This window comes from Papilio machaon, chromosome 27 (assembly GCF_912999745.1).
Source record: "Papilio machaon chromosome 27, ilPapMach1.1, whole genome shotgun sequence".
In the NCBI taxonomy this organism is placed as follows: domain Eukaryota; kingdom Metazoa; phylum Arthropoda; class Insecta; order Lepidoptera; family Papilionidae; genus Papilio; species Papilio machaon.
In genome coordinates this window covers 2,526,177-2,553,279 of record NC_060012.1, presented here as the reverse complement: position 1 = coordinate 2,553,279, position 27,103 = coordinate 2,526,177, and the positions used below count along the sequence as shown (strand labels likewise).

Sequence of the window (27,103 nt, the reverse complement as noted above, 5' to 3'; positions counted from 1 at the left end):
ATCGGCCTTCTGATTAATAGTTTTCCCTGATCGATCCCTGGCCTGATACCCTGATCCCTGACCGATCGGTCCAAGGGAAAACACACCTCGGGAAGGCAAAGAAATATAAAGTTTATAAAAAAAGGGAAGGTAAAGTTTTATTGATGTATATTTATTTTTTTACCTTTTTTCTTTTAACAACAACATACGCTCTAGTATTGTTACCTTATTTTTTAATAAATAAATGTTACTACGTAAAAAATATTTAAAAAATGTACAAGAAAATTACCCCATGTTACTGATATAAGTGTTTATAAAGTGCGCCAAAACTGCGATATCCACTTTGTCGCTTTTACGTGTCGAAATTTTTCGTAGCGGTTTTATCCATAAAAAAGCTTTGTAACCCGCCAGCTCTGACAAATTAAATTAGTTTATTTTTTATCTCGTGGTAGTATATACATTTCTTTTACCCGACTACCTCGGGAAGGTAAGGTAAAAGTAATGTATTTTTCCATATGTAAAGGTTTGTATGTTTATTAATTCGATTGTGACCTCCTGTAGCCTGTATTTATATACCTATGTATTATGTACCTAGTTATGTATTATAAATGTGAAATTTTGTTGCATGGATGAATATTTGTTTAAAGATATCTCCAGAACGGCTGCATGGATCTCTCTGAAATTTGGCATGGATGCAGAACATAGTCTGAAAGAACACATCGGATTAATTGCGGATGCGGAGTCGCGGGCGACAGTTGGCAGTTTTATTATTATATTACTAACTAGCTTTTACCCGCGACTCCGTCCGCGCGGAATAAAAAATAGAAAACGGGGTAAAAATGATCCTATGTCCGTTTCCTGGTTCTGAGCTACCTACCCACCAATTTTCAGTCAAATCGATTCAGTCGTTCTTGAGTTATGAATAGTGTAACTAACACCACTTTCTTTTATATATATAGATTACTAATGTGTGTCATAAAAAATAGACACATTATGTTGTCTTTAAGTCGCTACTGGATAAAAGTCAATAAAATCTTTTATAAGAACTTTTTCACATTTGTAGAATTAATATAATGCGGTGTTAGGCGTGTTCAGGTTTACTGGTACAAAGCCTCGAATGTAATATTCCTAACACGTTTCGTGACGGTGCCCTTGTGACCTTCAAACAAATTACAGATTCTAGAAGTAAATACTATTGGAGACGGTATTTGTTATTAATTTTCGCGAATAGTATTTATATATCACCAATATTACAAAGAGGAAAGAATTTATCGTTCGTTTGTTTGTATTGAAAAGGCACCGAAAATACTGAAATTTGAAAAATACTTTCACTGTTGGGAAGCTACACTATTCCCGGATGACATAGCCCATATTTTTTACTAGATTATTTTTTCGACATAGACTTGAATTTTGAAATGAGAATAGGGAGAAAATCGGATCGTTTTTTTTACCATCCCATTTTGAAATGTTTTTGTAATGTATTTTATTTGTTTTTTCAGCTACTATATATAAAAAAAAAGAAAACGTGAAAATTTAAAGCAAATTCTAATAAATATACCATATCCAGTTTTAATTAATAACTGTTCGAAGAGTATGCATATTTTAAGGGTGTGTTTGCTTTGAAGCTTGTAAAAGGATTTGTTTGGTTTATATTACGTTGTCTTTGCGCGTTTACAGTCAACATAGTTTTAAACATAACTTAGGACAAAATATACTACTCATTAAATTGTTTGCAAATAGTAAAAAATTACTTTAATTTATATTGAATAAATTAAATTAGTTTCTTATTAAGATTATCGATGAACGATGAGTATTTATGAATGTTGAGGAAAAGAGTAACTTGTGCCAGAACCGTACCATACGAAAATTACTAATCCCCGACTATTTGTAAAATACGCCGTCCAGTTACATACATATTCTTTGAAAATCATTTATATATATATTTCATATTTTAAATTACCATTGCACAATTTTACTTCTTACTAATATTATAAATACGGATGTTTGGATGGATGTTTGTTTGAAGGTATCTCCAGAATGGCTCAACGGATTTTGATTAAATTTGACAAGGTTGTAGTATAAAGTTTTTTTTATACCGCGCGGACAGAGTCGCGGGCGACAGCTAGTCATAAATAAATAAAGAACACATCCCTATCCTAGTTCATTATATTATAAGTGCCATTAATAATAATTTTCATTGTTGCAGATATGCATTTCAAAAGGAATGAAACAGTGACCAAGTTTGAAGTTTAAATAAATTAGAAGAATTCCAAGATGGCGGAAGCGGAAGGAGGTGCGAGCGAGCAAGATGATGTTTCATTCTTGCGTACGGTATGTCAAAGTTATTATATTAATTTAGAAAATAGAACATTTTTAAATCCCAGATGACTGTCTGACTGAAAATACCATTCTAGATTCGGTCTAAAGTAGGCTAGTAGGCTAAAGGACATACTTTGACATACATTGACATACTGCGAGTGTATGTATAAAAGCATCTACCCATGAAAACAATTACCCACCTTTAAGTCGGGCATTAAAGAAATCCTCTTTATTCTTACAATGTGTGAAACTTACCCTTCGAATTACAAGATTAACATCTCATACTGAGCAATATATAAATCTTACAGTCACTATTTATGTGCCCAGCTTTATCTCGGCATCCGCATCGGTATTTATTCATAAGGAAACCTTATGCCCTTGACATGTATACTAAATAACAAGAAAAGCTATAGCCCTTGCCGAGGGGAATAAACAAGATTTTGTTTACATTTTTAATGACAAGCGATTCTCTGGACTTAAATAATTAATAGTAATCACAAAATACAACGTTGTTATGGTGAAGGAAAGGCTCATGAGGTAAACTGCACATATCTGCTAAGAAATCTTAAGATGTGTGTGAAGTAAACGAATCCGCAGTGTGCTAGCGTGGTTGACTAAAGGGTTAGTCAAAAAGAGTAGGCTCCAATTCTTTTGACATTAATGATAATATTCAAATTTGGGAAGGCATTAAAATCCAAATAGACACTGAATGAAACGCAGATATGAGGCCATTGCTTAAATCATCATCAAGCTCGCGTTGCAGTGTAATTGTAAACTAGTTTATTGGGAAATTATTATTTAGTTTTCCGTCCAGAATGAAAACAAAAGCTCTACATTTATATATAAAAATATTGTTTTAACAAAATGTTTATGGTAGGTAGCCATTGCAAAATCTTTATTAATCAGCATTTTTGTACCTTGAAAGATTGTTAGGGAGTCGTAAATTAGCCGAGAAAGTTTCCATTTATGAGAAATAAAGATTACATCAAACCATGTTATTCTTAAGGTACAAAATGCTTCGCATTTGCCATAAAAGACTATTAAAAAAAGATTTTACAGGACTATTAAGTATTTAACGACAATTGCTTCGTAGAATCATATTCTAAAGGGAATTCTTCACATCCTGATTTTCAGACAAAAATGTTTTCAACAAGTAAATCTATATATATAAAAGAAAGTCGTGTTAGTTACACTATTTATAACTCAAGAACGGCTGAACCGATTTGACTGAAAATTGGTGGGCAGGTAGCTTAGAACCAGGAAACGGACATAGGATAATTTTCCCCCGTTTTCTCTTTTTTATTCCGCGCGGACGGAGTCGCGGGTAAAAGCTAGTAAATTACTAATAATCAATGTCACGACAAGACAGACAGAAGGACCCAAACGTCTCCTAATAATTCACAATTAGTTAGACACTATTTAAATTCTTGCTCGAATTTATATCTTAATTAAATCTCAACGAAATACCAATACAGAAGTAATTTAGATAGTAAAGTTTGAACAGCGCAAGTATATCTATTTCAGTTTGCTTCAGCTGACTCAGGTCTGGGATTTGGCACTTGTGGAGATTAGGGAGGTGATACACGAGCGGTACTGTTAGTTCTAGAGATCTAACCGACTACCGTAACGTGCAACCAAGACGACGTGGTTAGCAATAACGCAACTAAGAATTTCCGTAGCATTACACTTTAACTTGATCATTCAAACCGTGAAATTTCACTTTCGTGGCACTTCTTTTAAAACATGTTCTCTATTTTTTTCATAGATAATGAAAGGGATGACAATAAAAGTTCCTTTACAAAAGAGACCCATAGAAAGATTGATTGAGGACATTTTCTTGACGTTATATCACCTCATCGTTTGGCACGTTGTACGATGATGTCATCTGCACCGACCGTATGGCATCTCTCTAAATGTCTTCATGCCGATGAATTTATTTATAGTCAGTCATCTTAAATACGGTAATTTTATTTAGAAGTTTTTCTTACATCTAACTCGACACATTAAGAAAGTTACCTATCACTTTAGATGACTCGGAATTGAAAATGAGGTTTGAAAATATATTTTTGAGGTCAATATTGTCCCAACCTGAAAAAATATGATATTGATCGTTAAATTTTACTTGGAGAAAATTAATGGTTAGCTAATTAAAGGCAAGGAATTGGTTGTTAGATTATTTGTTTGTTTACTGTTTTGAAAATAATCTATTGTAGAGTATCAAATTTTATAAGAGGCCTGTATTGTCATAGTAACAGTAAATTAGTGTTATTTTTCGTAACAGATGGGCAAATTATTATTGTGGAAAGTAACCTACCTCCTGTATTGCAAATTGCCAACAAATATGAATTTCGTAAACAGCCATTGATAAACAACAATCGATTCTAAAGCTTCGTAATAAGGATGGTTTTTCAATAAGTTCTATTCTTTATATTCGCGATAGCAAAGGCAATTTCCTGTTTTGGGGCGTAGCTTTCGTTTTATAGAAGTAGGCCAATTACTACAAGTGTGTTTTTGTATTATATCTTTTCATAAAAAAGTTTCATTCACATAAAAAGTACAAGTGCCTGCGTATCATTTTTTTTTTTATTTAAATTCGTATTTGAATAATGAAATAACGAGTCTACTCTCTTCATCAACATCATTAGCTCACTGTACATCCCCACTGAGGGGTTCGGAGCCTACCATAAGAGCTAACCCTAAGGGTCGACTAGGCCAAAGTCAGCTGGGCCGGCGCGGTTGACTGGTGGACTTACGGATTAGTTGACCGCATATCTTTGAATTTCTTCGCAAATATATGCCGGTTGCATTACAATGTTTTCCTTCATCGTAAGAACGTTGGATAAATGTACATATGTAAATCTAAAATCGAAAAAAAATACGGTACATGGCGGGATTCGAACCCTGCACCTCGAACCTGCACTGACCTGATCTGACCTATTTTACCATGAATTAAAGAAAATCGTCCTTGTGATTTTTTTCATGAACATCTTTGTCCACAAATGCCCTAATGAACTATGGCTAAGACTGGCAACTTTCAAAGAACGCAGACACAATCCCGTTAATTCTTACTCAGACTCCAGTTCACGATAAGATAGGTACAGGACCAGATAGAAACCGATTTGTTATAATATCATCTTTGTATGGCTTTCCAGGAAGACATGGTGTGCCTGTCATGCACGGCGACGGGTGAACGTGTTTGTCTCGCTGCGGAGGGCTTTGGCAACCGGCATTGCTTTCTTGAGAACATCGCCGACAAGAACATACCACCGGACCTATCGCAATGTGTCTTCGTTATTGAACAGGTAAAATTTAAATCTGGAAAAAATTTATATTCAGCCACAGACAAGGATAGACAATTTTTATATATCTGTGGACAGTCCGGAGATAGAGATAGAAAAGTGTGACGGTAGTAATGAAACAAACGAATAGATACAATTTCTTTAAAATCCACATCCGCTCGTGGCTGTGCAAGAGACGCCAACGTACTGCATATTCGAAAATATTTAAATTTTACGATAAGCAAATGGTAGGAGCAAGATGTCCATTGACCTATATTGTCAGGCTAAACGCCGTACTATTTTGTGCCTATTTGATTATCGCCATTTTGGCGCTGATTGTAACGGATGGTAAAGGTGTTGAGGATTCAAACTTATAATAGATAAACTTATAGAGAGATAACTGTCAGTGCATGTACTTTTAAGTCAGGACGAAGTAAAATCTGTCATTTCTAAGCCTCAACCTGACCCCCAAGTTGACACTAACATGTAGTAATGTAAAAAGAAGGTAGGCATGAAAGTAATTTAAATTTTCTTATTAAATGATGTTTTGTTATAGGCGTTGTCAGTTCGAGCTCTACAAGAATTGGTCACAGCCGCTGGTTCAGAAACTGTAAGTGTGAAAATATTAATTTATAAATATTATGTTGTACTTGTAAAATTAACTAATGTACCTGTCCTTTTAATTTTCAAAGTATAACTTGACTATCATTTCAATAATATCCTTAATTTTTGAGACATGTAATATTGTAACACGTCTGTGACATTATTTTTTGTTAAATTAAAGGCATGTTTTTTGTACAATATTACATGTGACATAAATAAATGTTACAATTTCTTCAACAAAGATTTTTATTAGCAAATCTTTTTTGTTCCATGATGTTTTTTTAATATTATTTCATGTGCTTAACTATTTCTATTGTGAATAATATCCCTTTTACGTATCGTTGTTGTGTTAAATTTTACAGGGAAAAGAAAATTTATTAGTAAGTATAATGGCGGTATTTGGTAAAACTGCATGAAATGTCACTGACCTTTTGACATTTGAAACTAAATTCAATTATTTAAAACTAAAATTACATTTTTATTTTTTTATCTAAATACATCTTATTAACAAATTTTTATCGTCTCTTTATTAATTAATGTTTTTAATTGTTACTAAAATTAAACTAATTATTGTCATAAATAAAATTTCATTTCTTTTCAACAAACATATTTCATAAAAATTACAAAATTAAAAGACATTTTTATAATATGCATGTGTCAGTTATTCATTTTTCGTATTTTTTTTTCTTCATTTTATACGAATTATAAGTGTTTTTGGCCTGATACGTAGAAATTAATTTATTTGAACATACAAGGAGTGAAATACCAGAAAATTCAACTAAAATTTTCTAAACACAAAACTTGTGTGAATTCTCTATTGTTCATTAAATTTATCTACTATGAAAGTTAATAAAATAGCTTGTTTAAATTAAAAAAAATATGACATAGTTGAATTCGATGGAAATTAGAAATTATAACAACACTTCCTAAACAATTCTACCTTTATAAGGTTGTAATCACATCTTATTTAAAAACAGATTAGTTTGTATTGTCAATAAAAACACTAAAACCTACCGAAACAAATCCATCTTACTAATATTATAAACTAGTTGTCGCCCGCGACTCCGTCCGTGCGGAATTAAAAGCTTAATAAGTGGTCTATGTGTTCTTCAATACTATGTTCTACATCTGTGCCAAATTTCATCAAGATCTGTTGAGCCGTTCTAGAGATACCTTCAAAAAAACATCCATCCATCCAAACATTTGCATTCATAGTATTAGTAAAATGTGATGAACACAAAGGCTACTTATTAACATTTTTTTTAATTCCGCGCGAACAGAGTCGCGGGTGACAACTAGTAGACAATATATGACTTTGTCAGCCAGTGAAATGTGTAAATGTAATTTCCTTTTTCCATTGAATTCGACTATACGTTTCATCATACAATATTTATTAAGTAACTTGTAATTGGTATAGTTTTCTATTTAGGTCACGAAGCGAACACTGAACGTAATCATGGAACTAGTAAAAACAAATTTGGAAATTTCATAAGTTATTAGATTGTTTTCTACTACATTTTACATTATTAATTACATTCATATTTTTAATATTGCGAGTAATACATATTTATTACTAGAATATAATCACTTTTTACAATTTTTTTCGCACATTTTATTTTTCTTTCTACCAATTCAGTAAATATAAATTGCACAATTTCTTAAAAATACATTTGTCTATATTTTTCACCCTTTATTTTGATCAAGAAATAAAATACTACATTTTTTTATATTTCTTCCAGGGTAAAGGCACGGGCTCAGGACATAGAACTTTGCTGTACGGTAACGCCATTTTGCTGCGACATCTCAACAGTGACATGGTTAGTGTTTATTTACAAGATTTAAGACAGTCTTATGTAACGACGTCAACGTGCGACAATCACAGTCGTTGTCACATTAGGGTAGATTTGATTTGAGAAATCTACACTAAGTTACTACTAAATTAATAATTAAGCTGAGTGTGACAGATGTTGCGTTCTAAAGAAGCCCGAGAGGGATTCTGTTAATAAAATTATAAAAGAGGTCAGCTTACTACTTTTTTTAATTTAAGTTGAATTAGTACAGAACTAGTTTTTGATGATTGTTCTTTCTTACAGTACCTGGCCTGCCTGTCGACTTCATCATCTCAAGACAAGCTGGCTTTTGACGTGGGTCTGCAGGAGCACTCACAGGGCGAAGCTTGTTGGTGGACTTTACATCCAGCTAGCAAACAGAGGTACATCGCTTACTGTTTTATAATTCTCGTCATGTATCTGTTTTTATCCCACTTTATGTGAGGGTCATCCGAATAAGTACAATTAAATTGAAATTTTAAATACCATTTTAGATCTGAAGGTGAAAAAGTTCGTGTTGGTGACGACTTGATTTTGGTCTCAGTCGCTACTGAGAGATATCTGGTGAGTTTTTACTTTGTCAAGATGTTTTGTTTTAACTTAATTTTCTGGACTTGTACGTACTCTGTATTTTTATGTACTCTGTACTGATTTTTCATATTTGAAGTCATTGGTTTAAAAGTAGAGGAAGCTGTTCTTTAAATTCAACTAAGTTTTATTTTTCTAGCACACGACAAAAGAAAACGAAGTATCAATAGTGAACGCGTCATTCCACGTGACGCACTGGTCAGTGCAGCCATACGGCACTGGAATATCTCGTATGAAGTACGTCGGATATGTGTTCGGAGGAGATGTGCTGAGGTTCTTCCACGGCGGAGATGAATGTCTCACTATACCTAGTACATGGACTAAAGAGGGAGGACAAAAGTAAGTTAATGATACATTTCCACTGTTATTGTATAATTAAATAATGTATATCAACGGATATTAGAAGAGTTTATACTAATTTTAAAAAGAAAAATATCTTGAGAATGGTATTAAGTAACGTATTTCGTGTATTTTCCATTTTCTCGAAATCATTTGATAGTATAAAGTAATCCTGCAAATATTTCCAGTATCGTGGTATACGAGGGTGGGTCAGTGATGTCCCAAGCGCGGTCTCTCTGGCGATTAGAACTGGCGCGTACCAAGTGGGCGGGTGGTTTTATCAACTGGTACCACCCCATGCGCATCAGACACATCACTACCGGCAGATATCTCGGTGTTAACGATCAGAATGAGTTGTATTTGGTTAGCAGGTGAGTTGTATACATTGATATAGTCATACAGAACTTCGCCCGCAACTTGTCCGGAATGTAAATTAAAAAACTGGGTAACCAATGCGCTATCATCATACCATCTCTTAGCAGATAGTAATACGTCTTCTCTCTACTTCTACTACTTCTTCTACTTCTATCTATCCAAATTTTCGCATTTATAATATTAGTAAGAGACAACATATATAGAAAGCTTTATGATTATTTGTAATTGTATCCTTTTGTCATAGTTACTAATATGTCATTTCAGAGAGGAAGCTACTACAGCGTCTTGCGCTTTCTGTCTCCGTCAAGAGAAAGATGATCAAAAAGTGGTTCTGGAAGATAAAGATCTGGAAGTGATCGGAGCTCCGATCATTAAATACGGTGACTCAACTGTTATTGTACAACATTCGGAAACTGGATTGTGGTTGTCTTATAAGGTGTGTATTAATTCATCCATACATCCAAACTTTTGTATGCTGACTGACAGATCGAATGACATCTCACTCATCAAAATCAGTTCAGCCTTTTATGGTACAGAACTTTACAATAGACTTGACATACAAACATACACAAAAAAAACATACCCGCAAGAATTACATTTTATCAGTAAGATCAAAACTTAGTTTTAAAATACTTATCAAACATGGTGACATGCAATTAAAATTTCTAGTTTAATCACAATTTCTGCGAGACTTTGAATCCAAATAGACTAGAAATGACCCAGTCCATTGTATTTTAAGCTGTAGAACGACGCTCTTAGTTTTATTTTTCAGAGCTTCAATTTTAGGAATTGAAAATATAAATATATCAAAATTCGAATAATTAATTTCAATTCTTGCTCATGTTTCCAGTCGTATGAGACGAAAAAGAAAGGTCTAGGTAAAGTGGAAGAGAAGCAAGCGATACTACACGAAGAAGGTAAAATGGACGACGGTCTGGATTTCTCCAGATCCCAAGAAGAAGAATCCAGAACAGCTCGTGTTATTAGAAAATGCTCCTCCTTGTTTACGAAGTTCATCAAGTAAGTTATATTAATTCATCATTTTTATGTTTAGATATGAATTATACATATTTATACAAATTAAAAAGGAGACAACAATTTTTGAATACAAGCAAATACAAATAAACAATTTTCCCTTAATTTACTAAAAGTTTATATTTAAAAAAAAATCTTTTTTACAGTGGCCTTGAAACTCTACAAGAAAATCGACGTCATTCAATGTTCTTCGCTTCAGTCAATCTTGGTGAAATGGTGATGTGTTTAGAAGACCTTATCAATTACTTTGCACAACCTGATGAAGATATGGGTATGAAGAATTATTTAAACTATTCAGATTTATAATATAACTAAAAACACTATATCCATTCCTTTAAAAGAAACTTTAATTTTTAAGCTCTCAGAATGGATTCCAAACACGGTACTTTAGTAATTATAATAGTTAGAAGCCTATCCATTTCTTCATGCTTTGTGTGGTGAAATATAACATTAATTTCAGCTAGATCTGATGCATTCACATCATTACAATACTTAACATAAATTAAAAAAATAATAATAAATAATTTGGAAAAAAAATAACAAGGACAAGAAAAGTCAAAAGAACAAACAAAATATAGATTAACTATCAATAATTAGACTATTAGATGAATGCTGAAAAGTTGGAATTGCGCTTGTTAGTCCAAAAGGCATTCACCTCATGATCATAACCATAAGCTTAAGATTAACAAATGCAACTTTAAATATACGATCGATTTCAAAAAGATCTACATAACAATATTAACGATTACATTGCTTCTTCATTGCTGCTAATGTAATACACGAATAAAATTACACTTGGTTAGGCTTTAGAGCCTTTAGAACAATTTAAATGTAAAAAAGATATTTGCCAATTGATTTAGCATATACAAAAATTCCTTAATGCCATATTTGGTCTCTAAGGGAGACTTTTAGCGTAGATGTTTCACACTAAATCTACATTGAGTGGGATTAAAAAACTTAAGTGTGGCAGTTAGTATTTTATTTGATAATAAATCCCATCTAAACTCAATTGTAACTGGATTTAATCGTTATTTTACAGAACATGAAGAGAAACAAAACAAGCTGCGTGCTTTACGTAACCGTCAAGATTTGTTCCAAGAGGAAGGCATATTGAATCTCATTCTAGAAGCTATAGACAAGATTAATGTCATCACATCGCAAGGATTCTTAGCCGGTTTCCTCGCTGGTGATGAGTCTGGACAGAGTTGGGATATGATATCTGGATATTTGTATCAGCTGTTAGGTAAGAATAATTCAAATAATAAATAATAAGTCCTTACAATGTATGTAAGAGTACATACTGTGTCGACATGACTTAGATAAAAGGGCACCATAATGATTACATGAATTTCGATATGTTATATTTATTTATTTATTTATGAGGACAATTAAAATATTGGTCATTTTTTTTCTCAGCTGCAATAATCAAAGGCAACCACACAAACTGCGCACAGTTCGCTAACTCCAATCGCCTCAACTGGTTGTTCTCACGTCTCGGGTCACAAGCCTCGGGCGAAGGCACGGGTATGCTGGACGTGTTACATTGCGTGCTCATCGACTCACCAGAAGCGCTCAATATGATGCGGGTAAGCAATGGATAGGGTACATAGAAGAAGTGTCTGTCAATACTGAAACAAAATATGTTGCAATCTGTACATTTATAGAAATGAATGACTGATTGAAGTCATTGACGTGTACCTTCTTATTTTCAAACCATTACTTCTGAGTGTAGTCAAAATTCAAACAGAAAACTTCCTTACTTAACGATCTCCATTACCCTAAAATACTTGATCGCTTTTAAGGATTAATATTTCATCCATTTTGTATTCTCTCTAGTATCAAAGTTAAATCTTGTTTGTGTTATTATTTAACTGTAATTTTTCCAGGACGAGCACATAAAAGTGATAATATCACTACTGGAGAAACACGGGCGTGACCCGAAGGTACTGGATGTGTTGTGCTCACTCTGCGTGGGTAATGGCGTGGCGGTGCGCTCCTCACAGAACAACATCTGTGACTACCTGCTACCCGGCAAGAACCTGCTGCTGCAGACACAACTTGTCGACCATGTCTCTAGGTACAGGAGAAGAATTAAATTTACTTCCCACTTAGGATATTGTATGCAAAACTGTCACCTATAAGAGCTATAAGTTTAGCTCTTCCTTGTCTTACTCGTAGACTCCTTTAAAAATTTTACTGGTTTCTATGAATCCCACCCTCGCATATCCTCGCCAGGAGAGCTATTGACTCCATGGTCTACATGGTTCAAGTCGAGATTTCCCACAATAGATTGCTACAAATCTCCCTAAAAACTTAACTAGAGATGGAAAAGAATAAAATAATTTTGTTGATATTTCTTTTTCAGTGTACGTCCAAACATCTTCGTGGGTCGCGTGGAGGGGTCTGCGGTGTACCAGAAGTGGTACTTCGAGGTGACCATGGACCACATAGAGAAGACCACGCACATGATGCCACATCTGCGTATCGGATGGGCCAACACTTCTGGGTACGTTATGTTCTTACTATAATTACGATATGTTTTGTCTTGTTTTTGAACTTTAGTTAAAATCTATTCATCGGATGTGTTTTTTGCACAAGTTGGGGGGTTATACATCAAATGAAAGGCCTTGACTCGACATAAAATTGCGGGTAACATATTTTTACACAATCTCAATCTAAAACTAAAGTAAGAAATTAGAATGGCTAAAAATGTTTTTAGTAACACTTATAGATAAGTAAAATTCCTACAGATTAGTTTAGTTAAAAAAAGCATTGTTTAAGAACAAAGAAAAAATCTTTTTTTTAATTTTTTTTGATATTGCAAATAGAAGTTAGAAGTTACTTTGTACATTTTTTTAATTTCATGTTTATCTGTATGGAAACAAATAGCTTTATTATTATTGTTATTGATAATTATTGGTACAGTTACGTACCATACCCTGGCGGTGGAGAGAAGTGGGGCGGTAACGGTGTGGGCGATGACTTGTACTCCTTCGGCTTCGACGGCGCCCACCTCTGGGTGGGAGGCAGGAAGACCCCCGTCAACAGGACTCATGCAGAAGAACCCTTCATTAGGAAAGGTACGTATTGTCAAATCAAATGAAAAAGTATTACAAACTTGTCTAAAAAAAAATATCTTATTTTATGTAATTTATACACTGAAACTTTCCAAAATAAATTCATAGACAAGAAATGAAATTGTCATCCAGAGACATGTTTAAATATAATTTCTCATTTCCATAACACATATTTTTCCAGGTGATGTGATCGGATGTGCTTTGGACCTGACAGTGCCCATAATAAACTTTATGTTCAACGGCATAAGGGTCACAGGATCCTTCACTAATTTCAACTTGGAGGGCATGTTCTTCCCAGTTATCAGCTGTTCTAGTAAACTGAGGTAAAGATGTTCAAAATACATATACTATAATACAGTTTATTCCGAACCAAAAAGAAAACTTTGTAAGAACATATTTTTTGTACAAGATGGCAAATGAGAGAATGGATATCTGAAATTGCTTAAATTGCAATAATTTAGAAAATCATAGATGCGTTGCCTATCATTGAAAGTCAGAAGAGGGGATGTACAGTCAAGGAATTTTGCGGAGTTCCAGTTACAGAAAAATTGTCTTGTTGATTGTAACTAATTCGTTCGTTGTTTCTTGCAACGTTCAGATTACTGTTGCTTTTTAGATTATCGCTAGTTTTTCCGATTGTACGAAAAAGGATATTTCTCCTTTTTTACATATAAGATAGGGTAGATGACTAGAATTAAATTATTTAAACTCTCGGGAGATATATTTATAAATTAATTAAGAATTAAATTGAGTGCAAGACGCGACGCGACCACGAAGTCCTGAAAATAAACACTCGCCCTGAAGATGGATCCCCGACGGTTCCGAAATTAGTCGGTGCCATGTACCATTTTGTTACAAATTTTTCCTCTCACATTGATAAAAAACTATATTATCTTCAGTTGTCGTTTCCTGCTGGGCGGCGAGCACGGTCGTTTACGTTACGCCGCTCCTGAGGGCTACTCTCCCTTAGTGGAGTCTCTGTTACCACAACAAATACTCAACCTGGAGCCGTGCTTCTACTTCGGGAATTTAGCGAAGCGAGCACTGGCCGGCCCGCCGCTTGTGCAAGATGATACTGCGTTTGTGCCCACACCTGTTGATACTATGCAGGTATACTATTGTTAGTAGTATTTTCAGGAATCTCAGTAACCATAAAAAAATCTGAATGTTACAGTATTTTTTTTTTTGTAACAAGTTGTCTCCCGCGACTCCGTCTGCGCGGATTAAAAAAAAATCTTAGTAGCCTATTTGTTCTTCCACACTATGTTCTATATCTGTGCTAAATTTCAAGATCCGTTGTTCCGGATATACCTTCAAACATCCATCCATCCATCCAAACATTCGCATTTATAATAATGAAATTTTACCTGTTAATAAAATTTGTATTATGTTTCCTGAGATGTCCGAAGTCCTTTATGAGAGTACATCGCTTCATTCCTTCCGGTGCGCCCCAACTCACGTCACGTGACAGCTCCGCCAGCGCCACTGCCGACACCAGCGCCTCTAGCGGACCTAACCTGCAACTCCAAAACCCGGGAGCACGCCACCAAGCCACCACCTTGTCATTGTTCGACTCATAACCGAATTATTTTGGTGGAATAACCACCAGAAAGCCCTTGTCTGGACTTCGGACATCTCAGGAAACATAATACAAATTTTATTAACAGGTAAAATTTCATTATTATGTGTTCCGTTCGATGTCCGAAGTCCTTTATGAGAGATCTGTTTGTTATCTTCTGGTGGCTTGTGAAATAAGAACGCAACAATGTGATAAAAACACTTAATTTTTCGTTAAAAAGATCGTTAGAGGTATTTTGATCACTAATCGCAATTTTATCGATTCGGATGATTTGTATTACTAACCCGGAAAAAAGAATATCCTGATACAAGTAATTGAAAAAGCGATTGCTCCAGTTTTGCTCGGCTATGTAGTACACATATGCTTAGCCTTTTCGTGGCATCATCGTCATTCTCGGGCTCGGAGTCCACCGTAAACTAGGGACGACTAGGCCACAGTCAACCGCTTGGCCCAGTTCGGCTTGGTTGACTTCACGCTATCTTTGAAATTCTATGCAGATTTTCGTGGCATCGAATTTCCGTTATGCAGTTGCGTATTTTCATTACATAAATAAACAGAAAACGTCAAAGTACTATCAGATGCAATTTAACTTACATCAAGATAAACATGTGAAGCTGTAAAGCTCTTTCGACATATTTAGCAAGATAAGTGGTGCTGAATCAGTCTTTATAATAATATATTATCTGAGAAAAGAATAACTTACTCGAACAGTGATAGAAGTAAAATCGTTATTTTCTAAGGAACACGTAGCCATGCGTAAAGCTAATACGTGAAATTTTAGTTACGTACGACTTAACATGACAAAAAGAAAAGAGAGAACAAAATAAGATTTTGCAATGTTTAAAAGTCAACTGATTTGACTTATATCCCCGTTTTGATTATCTGTTCAAAGAGTAGAATTAACTAACTACATTCAAACTGTTAGACGGGGAATTACAAGATTGTCGGTACTTAGCATAATTTGTATTATGAACAAAAAATTAATTTCAAGATAAGCGATTTAGGACATTCCACTTTCAGTTAGCTTATTTTAGGTAATGAAACGGCTAAAAAGCAATGAAAACATCTTATCAATATAAGAACACCTATAAATGTATGTTTCCTTATATGTACTGAGATCATATCACAAAATAAAGCGACGTTCAATCTATGAATTTATCAAGCGTTACAGCCCTTCTAGGGGCTAGGTTGGCTCATGACAGTGTGTCGGTGAAACTGACCCAGAGGGCAAACCATCGAAAATCTTTTCTTCTTCGGATGCTTGAAAGGTTTCTATTCAGAGGAGTGCCACAACATATAAATTTTTCCGTCACTGTCAAGTGTGTGTTAACGTATGGTATAAATGGCAGCAGGGAAAGCAAAACTTTTCCTGACGAAGTCGTATTCCAAAATCTATTGAAAGAGTCGCGACAACATCTATTCGAGTGTAATAAGTCGGCTGTATTAAAATTTGTTAAGTAGCGAACCGTTATTACCGCATCAGCTTTGCTGTTGTTAAGCTTAACATGCCCTGCGGAGCCTTATTGGTCTGGTGAGCGGTGAGGAGCCGTGAAGTACTATCCAACTTTGAGGGACAAGTACGATGTCTAAAACTTTTTGCTAGAACCGGAAAATACTTTGTCAATCCTGAAGGCTCTACAATTGTACTGTCCTGTTTGAGGGAGCAATACGTGCTATCAGGTCGTTCACCAGTGCAATTACACTTGTCAATCTCTGAAGGTATACATAACGTAATACTGTCCCAGTTTGGGGGAGCAGAACAATATCTAAAGCAGTTCACTCGTGCCAGAAGTACGCTTGTCAATCTAAGACACCTTACAGTCATACTGTCCTAGCTTAAGGGAGCAGTAGGAGCTTCGAGGTGCTTGACTAGTGCCTGAAGTAAGCTTTTCAATCGCCGAAACGTTGCGAATACTACTGTCTGGGATTGGATACTGTCCCAGTTTGAGGAAGCAGTATGAGTTTCCATGCTTTCTTTAAGGAAAAACAAGCGTCTGTCGCGCTACAGTTATTGGCAATGCAACTTTCCCCGTGGGGTGATGAAAGTCGCAGAATTGAACATCCTAAGAGGCAGGGCCAGCTCAAGAGGTCAATTGCCAAATGCTAAGCGATCCCATCTCATCTTTTCCCGGGCAAACATTTTGGAAGTCTTGACTTGTTTTACGTGTAAAAGCGCTTGAGCTTGCGCTTAAGCAGCGATACGCGTACGTTACGTAAAACTCTGCGTTTATTCACAATCAAGAAGTCGTTCAGGTATTTTAGTTGACATAAACCGTGGTTGCGAAAACGGACGACCGGCAAAATTTACAGATGTACACAGTATCGGTGCAACTGCAGACACGTCATCCGCTAACATATGTGACGTAATGGATTAGCAGAAACGAAGGTCAAGCTTCAATGACAAACGTATGTCACCCATATACAACCGCAATGCACAGTACAAGTTCATTACAACGTGATCTTAAAATATTCACCTTAAAAGCCGAAGTGTGCAGTCTGCGCGACCTCAGCGCCATGAAAATATTGAGCCATCGATAGGCGACAATAAATTTGTAGATATCGAGCATATCTGTAAGGAACCCGAATACTTAGTACCACAAACTATTTCGTATCAAAATAAAACTAAAGGTTGCAACTCGATTAATTGACAACATAGTATTAAGATAATGTTTGCTTTGTCTGTTGTTCTCTGCTACTGAGTGTACGGGTAATAGCGGGTACTTATAAAATTGGAGCTACAATGGCATGACTATCGTTCCATCTTTATTTTTTTATTTTTTTTTTTTTATTAAATTCTTACACAAATGTGTTCTAAAACTAGTTGATATGATTGTATCACTTCTAGTACAAAGAAAAATCTATATATATAAAGGAAAGTCGTGTTAGTTACACTATTTATAACTCAAGAAAGGCTGAATCGATTTGACTGAAAATTGGTGGGCTTAGAACCAGGAAACGGACATAGGATAATTTTTACCCAGTTTTCTATTTCTTATTCCGCGTGGACGGAGTCGTGGGTAAATACTAGTAAAAAATCTATTAAAGGTGATTATAAATAAAAGGTAATTAACTATGGTTGTTATTAAAACTCTGGATTCTACATGGTGAGATTGCGCCAGACAGCCACCACAAATAACCTATAGTCACCTTGTTTTATCCTAATCCTATTTATTGCCCCTCCCCCTCTTTCTTTTTCGATAATGTCAATATTCGCGACTGTTTTGAGTACACTTGGTACGATTTAGAATAATAACTTCTAAAAGGGGGGTCCAATGACAGCCATTAAAGGAATTTTCATGCAGCTATTCTTAGCAACACTAAACCGGGTGGCGACTCATTGCATGGCATAGACGTACAAATAACTTATTTACGAAGGTTAATAATTTGACCGCACTTTGCTAAAGTTATTACTATGCCTCTGTATCAGGCGTATAAATCATTAGACAGAAATCTATTTAACAATACGAACAGCACGTACGCGGTACGAGTTTAAACAGCTACACTGACAAGAATGTGTAGCGAACCTAAGAGGGCGTGTCGTGGTGAGCACTGCCAAAAAGGTATCTTGACACACTATTCTACAGCTTCGTATATCGTAGCACTTAAGGTTGAGTGTAATCGACGTACTAAAATTCGTCCAGTACGGTAGGATTATCCATTTGAAATAAATGTATTTCAATAAATTAACATCTTGGAAACATATGACACGTAGAATATATTTAAAAAACAAATGACATGTTAACGATCTTGGTTAATTGCAAATTTCGTTATAGACGATTATTACACATGTACCTTGTAATTTTCTTTTTATTATTTGCTAAGACGGTGTATACTTTTTCGGTTTGAACAAAAGAAACACTAACCTTTTCGATTAAGATTATACTGTAAAAACCAAGAGAACAGTGAACTTTTTTACTTGTAATGACATTTATTTAACTAACTATTCTATAATATCGAACTATTTGCGAGGTAGTTGGCTTCAAATTCGGCAATTCGTACGGAGTTTGACACGTCCCAACGATTTCCTGATTGTTACAATACGCTTCAGTAATCTCATAATGTACAAATTAACACGTACGCAACATAAAAATAATGGAAGTATTATCGAAGTATTTCAAATAGGTCAATGAACTAGCGTTCCGTAATGTGTAACGTCAACATAAGTATGTAAAACGACATCGATAACGATATAAAATTTCCATTTCCTCCATGATCTTTAGTATGGAGATAGCGAAGCTGAAGCCGCAGCTCACGCAAGGTTCGAGCATCGCTATCGTTAATGCTCGAGCTGCATTTGGGTCTTCGAACCGCACAAACGTCTCGAGGCTCCATCAGAACTTACTCGTTTCGTCCATTTGTTCTGCAGCATTCGGCAACGACGACTTTCCCCGTAGGGTGATGAAAGTCGCCAAGTTGAATACCCTAAGTGGCTGGGCCAGCTAGAGGGTTCAACAGCCGGCTGTTAACGCTGTTATACTCACGACCGTCGAAGTTTTCTTGTAGACTATTCTAATATCACGTGACGCATTTCTTCAAATTTTTTTAACTTATAACTTTGTAATAAAGAACTTTTTAAAAGAACTATTTATTTGAAAACCTAGGGACGACCGTTCGGTTTGAAAAACGACGCAACAATGACAAGGTGGTGGCTTGGTGGCGTGCTCCCGGGTTTTGGAGTTGCAGGTTAGGTCCGCTAGAGGCGCTGGTGTCGGCAGTGGCGCTGGCGGAGCTGTCACGTGACGTGAGTTGGGGCGCACCGGAAGGAATGAAGCGATGTACTCTCATAAAGGACTTCGGACATCGAACGGAACACATAATATTAGTATGATTGTATTTTCAGATCACACTTCCATCATACATCGAGCAAATACGTGACAAACTTGCAGAAAATATACACGAAATGTGGGCAATGAATAAGGTGAGCTTGATATCTTAATGTTTAAAAGATTTTTTTTAAATTTACAGTTTTACTAGCTGTCGCCCGTGTCTCCGTCCGCGCAGGATTAAAAAAGATTTAATTAGTAGCCTATGTGTTCTTCCAGACTATGTTCTACATCTGTGACAAATTTCATCAACATCCGTTAAGCCGTTCCGTAGATATTTTATAACAAACATCCATCTATCCGCATTTATAATGTTAGTAATATTTAATTTGTGGTTCTTACTTTGATCATTTTATGAACCAAAATTGAGAGTCTTTTGTTGCGAAACTTCCTAATACAGTCGAACCTAGATAAAGGAGATAAATATCACTGCTTTGGACTCTCACATATCAAGGTTCGACTGTAATTTCACGTATCTTAGCACAGAGTATTGAATATTTGGTTAGGCTCCAGTTTAACTAACAAAAACTGGCTCTTCTCCATCTTTAAAAGACTTAGCCCATTGTGTCTAGCTATCTCCTCTTAGCCATTTCTGACTAACAGACCTGTAGGTTGTGATCCATACATAAATAACTATTGTATTAAGAAATAGGCTTTACAATATTGTATATTGTTATAAGATCGAGGCGGGCTGGATGTACGGCGAGCAGCGAGATGACCTGCACAAGGTACATCCCTGTCTCGTGCCCTTCGAGCGCCTGCCGCCCGCTGAGAAGAGATACGACATACAACTTGCAGTTCAGACACTTAAGTAAACAATCAGTATATTTCATCATCATCATCATCATCATTATCATCATCTCACTATACCTCCCCTTTGAGGGGATCGAAGCCTATGTTAGAGATGATTAGGCCATAGTCAACCACACTAGTTTAGTGTGGTTTGACTTCCACATATTTTTCTGTCTGTTCGGTTACTGATTTATAAATCTATGGCTCCTACGACTAAGGCCAATGTGCAAATTGACAACTTTACAGGATAGAAAAGAGGCCACACAGGCCTCTTCAGTTCAGCAAAAAAAAACACATTTACACCTGTAAAGTATTTTGTTTAGTGCAAGTTGTTAACTAAACTAAGAGAAAGCTTTTATTGTAAAAAGTAAAAATCATCAATTTGTTACTTCGGCCCTTATACGTAGGAGCTATCGAAATGTTGAATTGGTTATTATAATTTCTCATTTCCAATGAATTTGACTATAGTAGGTATATGATTGTACATGACGTTTGGTAAACTTTCCAAAAGAGGATAAAAATTTCATTTCTCCGGTAGAGGAATAAGCAATTCTAAAGATTCGTTTGCAAATACCAAAAAGTCAGAATTAATTGTTTATCAGGACTATCTTGGCACTTGGATATTACATCAGCTTGGACAAGCCGCCGGCGCGCATTCGCAACGTGCGTCTTCCCAACGAACCCTTTATGCAGGTACAAACATTTATGGATATTATATATTTTGATATAATAAAGGCTGTGAAATCCCACAGTTAAAACTAAATTAAAGAACTTTAGCGACTATTCAATTTATCTGAAAGTGATGATACATCTTTGAATGGTTTACATTATTTTAGCTGCAATAAACGGGCTCTACGTTTTGCGCCAGTCTGATGAGGTAGCAAAAAATGAATATAGCTGTACTATTTGTCGAAATTTCTATTTTATTGTCCAAATTAGGTTAAAATACATTCTTTCTGCCATTCAATTGCGAGTCCGTTGTATTTTTTTTGTATTGTAGCGGCGCAGTAACGTATCTTTTGCGTTTGAATAAGACGGAGTTCTCGTACGGCTGATAAGTATATAATATATTTGCAGTCGAACGGTTACAAGCCAGCACCACTGGACCTGAGTGCTGTCACCCTGACACCGAAGATGGACGAGCTGGTGGACCAGCTGGCTGAGAACACACACAATCTGTGGGCGCGCGAGCGCATACAGCAGGCATGGACTTACGGACTTAATGAGGTACACGACACTAAACATTGTATTGACTAATATGTTAAGAATAAACTTGTTAGGGTCTACTGTAAAGGAAGACGATTCATCATGCCTTCTAAGATCATCTGTTAAGATCTACACTGTATGTACACTTCCATACATCTCTATCAGAATTCATTCCTTTCTTACGTATCTTTTAAACAATCCATCCATACTTTCTTCGATCCATTGTAGCTGGATCGCCACATTCAATCTTACCACTTTCTCCTTAAGTTAAACTGTTTGACTACTTTGACTTTAATACATGTTTTACTTTTAATATTAATTATATGTTTTATTTATCTATAAATATAATATTTATTTCTGTTCTAATGTTGTATTTTTATTTCTAGATATATTATGTGTTTAGATTAAAGAAGACGTCCTATTTCATTAGATTCGTCAGCTGTGACTCTCACACTTAGTATGTTGTTATGTTGCTAGGTGTGAGGGTCACAGCATGTCGAGTCTAAATCTACTACATCTGAGAAGAAACAACTATAAGTACATATTTTGTTTACAGTAGAAACTCGATCAACCAAACTGTTGTTCTTAGGCATTCGGATAATCTAATCTAATATAATCTGAAGAAAATAACGTTTTGTACATATGTAGTACATAATTTATATTGTTTGTTTCAAACAATACGTACATTATCACCGAAAACTCAATGTTTGTTAAGATTTTACAATATACTAAACAATAAACGCGTGTCACAGTGATACTGCGGAGTGCGAGCTGAGTAATGCCAGTAGTCAGTTAAATTGAGGTCCGGATTATCGAGTTTCTGCTATATTTATTATATTTTGTATATTTGCTATACTATCTACTTGGATAATATATTTATCTATTTATTGTTATTTATATAATTAAATGTATGTAAGTTAGCTATAATAATAGAAAGGAAAAACTGACAATGGCATTTTATTTCAATTTTTTAATGGTTTTCATGACCTGAAATACCAATCAGGAATATAAACGAGACCTAAAGCTAGTAGTTCTTACTCAAAAAAAAAACTATTAGTAATTATTTATATTGTTAAATACATATATTGCAATAATCTAACAGGACCCCGACATGCATCGCTCGCCTCATCTGGTGCCATATCCAAAAGTAGATGATGCCATCAAGAAGGCGAACAGAGACACCGCATCTGAAACAGTTCGCACACTACTCGTGTATGGATACAATCTAGATCCACCAACTGGAGAACAGCATGAAGGTAAAATTAACATCTGGCTATATCACGAAGAGATTAAAGTAGCAAACTAACAAGCACCTTTCCATTTGAATTCGCCCGAATAGCGAAATGATAGTTGCCCATAAACATCTTCATATGCAGATGCGTTGTCTATCTTTAGTCAACGAGATTCAAATAAATAAGTCACAGAGCGGACATTAAAAATTTAATTTTTACAATCGCAATTAGTAAACGCTAAAGTAATTTTTGATATAAGTAAAAACTTTTCCGTTTCATCTGAATATAGGAAGTGGGCAAGAAAAACTAATTAAATTAAAAATTATGTACCCTTTTGCAGCACTTCTCGCGGAGGCATCAAAACAGAAACAGGCAGACTTCCGGACATACAGAGCCGAGAAGAACTACGCCGTTAGTTCCGGAAAATGGTATTTCGAATTCGAAATACTAACAGCGGGTCCAATGAGGGTTAGTACATTTCATCATTGTTTAAAACTAAGAAAATTATGTTGCAAAAGTGTTGTTTTTAATAAAATAGATTCGGATAATATACTAAAATTCAATCCGTACATTGCAGGTGGGCTGGGCCCACGCTGACATGGCGCCCGGTATGATGCTCGGCCAAGATGAAAACTCCTGGGCCTTTGATGGATACAATGTAAGTTGATTTAATATAAATTTAATTATAGTAAATAAAAATTATATTTTATGACCAAATTCAAACTTTATTACTGATATTTGTTAGTTTATGCAGATTTTCTTTTAAATACTACTCGTGTCCAATAACAAAAGATCAATTTCTCCAACGAAACTATAGAACCGTTGAACGTCTCTTGTGTCGTCATCTGACCCTAGATTGTTATTGTACACGAGTATATTATAATTAAAATCAAATTAAATTTATTTCAAATTATAAATAGTAAAATTATAATTATGATGGCAGTCGCTAAAAGTACACGGAGCCTCGAGTGACACTTTCGGTCAGCAGCTGAAAATCGGTGACATTGTCGGCTGCTTCTTAGACGTATCCGATCAGACTATTAGTGAGTTACCACCGCTAGGGGACCTTCTAGTGTTTCTATATAACACTAGAATCATTCCAATAATTGTCTTGAATGTATTCGTTGTTTACCTGTGGTAACAAAAATATTTGATCCTTTCTTTTCCATAATCAAATGTATGTCTCGTTCTTTTTCCAGGTTGTTATTGTTGTTGTTATTGTTATTTTCATCTACATGGAAAAATATACATGATTGAAAATTTTATTGTTAATTGACTCGATATTATGTAATAAAAGTAATTTAAATAAATTTAATGGAAACGTTTACCATTAAAATATTGATTGTGTATTTTTCCATTAAAATATTAATAATCCCAAATTTCCATTTCCAGTTTAGTCGCCGTATTCAATTATCACTACGAATGAAATCATTGTTAATTATTTATTGTGAATAAATTATATTTTCTAATTAATTTAAAGGAAGAGAAAGTGTTCTGCAGTAGCACAGAGTCGTTCGGCAAGCAATGGGCGGTTGGTGACGTAGTGGGAGTATTCCTTGATCTCATTGACAAGACAATAAGTAAATACAACAATGATCTGGATTATATAGCGAGCTTTATAATCGTTAATTGGCAGAAATATCATTAAATTATAAAACCTACAGTTTATCATTTACTTTTATTAGTTTTATCACTAACGCAGACTCTATCGAAAATGTTATAAAAAAACAATTTGATATTCGTTTTTTTTTTATTAGAATACAAGAAATATCCATTTTATAATGGAAATTCTTTCAATGCTTTTTTCATGATTATAATGATATTATTTTAATGTGTTAAAAAATAGAAAACCCCAATTAAATTTAGAATACAAAGAGAATTCTCATTAAAAAGATTTGTCATTAAAGAAAATATATCAAATTTTTATTGTTTTTGTTTGTTTTGATGTTCCTGCCATTAAAGTTTTCACGCGTAGCTTCAAAATTTTATGCATTACTATTTTGCCAGAATAAATCACTGTTGGAATATATGCTTTGTACCTAATACGATCACCACATCGCTTGGCTTTAAATTTTCACATTAGATAAAGTTTTTTTCCATACATTAAATATTTAAATTAGTTATTTTTAGTGTCATTGAGAGACAATAGAATGTCACAGTTTTGTTTGTGGTTTTATATCAAGATTTTAGTTAAGTAAAAGATATAAGAGAGTAAAAAGTTCCCCAAGGAATTGGTATAAATTAAATTATATTGATTTCTGTAGTAACTAACACTTGATTATTTAATTGTAAAATATTAAATGAATACGCGACTAATATTTGCACATTTTGTTTTATATTAAAAATATAATAACCATTAGAAATAATTGTGTTTGACTTCAAACTATTAACTACTAATTGCTAGACTACTTTCTGGATAGAATTTTAACCTAAACTATTAAAAAAATTGGAGTGTGTATGTAACATCAAAATAATATTTCGTACACATTATCTATATGCATTGCTTAAAACGAAAATTCATGTTTAACATTGTTGTATATCTGCCTATACAAACGACGTGAAGTCGTGGGCAACTGCTAGTTCTAAAAAAATTGTATAGACACTTATGTTAAGTTCAACAAAATGTGCAAATACATCAATAACTGATTTACAGTATGCCAGTACCGTAAGACTGTAGCGCTGGACTCGCATGGACTATGTCTGACTAGCGGCAGTTAAATTATGCGAGTTAAATGTTAGCGCTCATTTTGAGAGTTCGACTGTCCTACTGTACTGGCTTAATATAAACCAATTACTTTACGTTCTTTGTCTACGTCACCCTGTATTTGTAGTTTGATGCTTAAATGTTTTATAACAGCATTAATGCATAATGTTTTAATTCACTGTTTTAAATTACTTCATCTTGGAACAATTTTATGTTTATAGATTCTTAATGTTTTTTGTACAAAATAATTTTTTAATACTGTTTGTCTAGTTTTGATTGCAGTGTATTTTTACATAATTTAGTCTTTATTTAGTCATCTATACATACATGTCTGAATACAAATGTCAGTTAGAATTCTGGAGTAAAACATTCGAAGAATTAGTAGAACAAATTAAGCGCTTTTAATAATATTTTTTTTTTTATTTAAGTACATAGTTACATTAATCATTTCATATGTGTTAGGTTTCTCTCTAAATGGAGAGTTATTAATGGACGCTTTGGGAGGAGAAACTACATTCGCGGATGTGCAAGGTGACAACTTCGTACCTGCTTGTACCCTGGGGGTTGGGCAGAAAGCCAGGTAGAGCACCCTACTTTATTTAATTTTTTCTCTATATACGACAATAGCCTAATGATTAAGGACATCTGATCACGAGGTCCTAGGTTCAAGTGTAGAACTTAGTTTGTATTGATGATTTATATTTGTAATGAATTGGTACGTTTTCAGATTAACATACGGCCAAGATGTGAACACATTGAAATATTTTACAACATGCGGATTGCAAGAGGGATATGAACCGTTTTGTGTGTAAGTTAATAATTTTATATCTTAACTAACTCTTGCCCGCGATTCTGTCCGCGAGGAATTAAAAAAAATTAATCATTAGCCTATGTATTCTTTCAGACTATGTTCTATATCCATGCCAAATTTCATCCAGATCCGTTGATGCGTTCTTGAGATACCTTTAAACAAACATCCATCCATCTAAACATTCGCATTTATAATATTAGTAAGATAAATGCACATCATCAGAACAATTTTGTATTAACACATTTTTCATTATACATTGTCTGAAAAGATTAAACTTTGGTTTCCACGTCATCTTCTCCTAATAAGTTTTTATACAGTTTTGTCAGTAAAAACACACTGTAAATATGTTATATATTTTACAGCAATATGAAACGTGACGTAACACACTGGTATACGAAGGATCAGCCCATTTTCGAGAATACAGACGAAATGTTGGACACAAAGATTGATGTAACGAGGATACCAGCTGGTTCAGGTAAATTTAATGTTTATAATTAAATAAATAGTTGAAAATATACAAGAAAGTTTTGTCTT

The 27,103-nt window shown here is 34.6% G+C and overlaps 1 protein-coding gene across 14 annotated transcripts in view; it reads left to right on the top strand.

The window, feature by feature from the left end:
- Positions 1–27,103, top strand: part of LOC106707973 (ryanodine receptor) — a 90,859-nt gene that overhangs the window by 8,709 nt on the left and 55,047 nt on the right. For 5 of the 14 annotated variants that reach the window (XM_045684804.1, XM_045684802.1, XM_045684800.1 and 2 more), the window contains exons 2-30: positions 2,186–2,310; positions 5,451–5,600; positions 6,133–6,186; positions 7,919–7,996; positions 8,273–8,391; positions 8,503–8,572; positions 8,736–8,935; positions 9,124–9,306; positions 9,575–9,746; positions 10,161–10,330; positions 10,492–10,616; positions 11,385–11,588; positions 11,762–11,931; positions 12,232–12,422; positions 12,711–12,851; positions 13,271–13,425; positions 13,604–13,745; positions 14,322–14,532; positions 19,842–19,919; positions 20,505–20,635; positions 21,219–21,309; positions 21,694–21,843; positions 22,925–23,078; positions 23,395–23,522; positions 23,632–23,712; positions 24,535–24,634; positions 26,221–26,338; positions 26,486–26,566; positions 26,932–27,044. In XM_045684804.1, the coding sequence (XP_045540760.1) occupies positions 2,254–2,310; positions 5,451–5,600; positions 6,133–6,186; positions 7,919–7,996; positions 8,273–8,391; positions 8,503–8,572; positions 8,736–8,935; positions 9,124–9,306; positions 9,575–9,746; positions 10,161–10,330; positions 10,492–10,616; positions 11,385–11,588; positions 11,762–11,931; positions 12,232–12,422; positions 12,711–12,851; positions 13,271–13,425; positions 13,604–13,745; positions 14,322–14,532; positions 19,842–19,919; positions 20,505–20,635; positions 21,219–21,309; positions 21,694–21,843; positions 22,925–23,078; positions 23,395–23,522; positions 23,632–23,712; positions 24,535–24,634; positions 26,221–26,338; positions 26,486–26,566; positions 26,932–27,044 (3,817 nt within the window). In that variant the 5' untranslated portion in view covers positions 2,186–2,253. Of the gene's footprint in view, positions 1–2,185; positions 2,311–5,450; positions 5,601–6,132; positions 6,187–6,541; positions 6,560–7,918; positions 7,997–8,272; positions 8,392–8,502; positions 8,573–8,735; positions 8,936–9,123; positions 9,307–9,574; positions 9,747–10,160; positions 10,331–10,491; positions 10,617–11,384; positions 11,589–11,761; positions 11,932–12,231; positions 12,423–12,710; positions 12,852–13,270; positions 13,426–13,603; positions 13,746–14,321; positions 14,533–19,841; positions 19,920–20,504; positions 20,636–21,218; positions 21,310–21,693; positions 21,844–22,924; positions 23,079–23,394; positions 23,523–23,631; positions 23,713–23,997; positions 24,098–24,534; positions 24,635–26,220; positions 26,339–26,485; positions 26,567–26,931; positions 27,045–27,103 lie in introns of all 14 variants that reach the window. The other 9 variants (XM_045684801.1, XM_045684796.1, XM_045684794.1 and 6 more) reach the window with 3 other exon arrangements.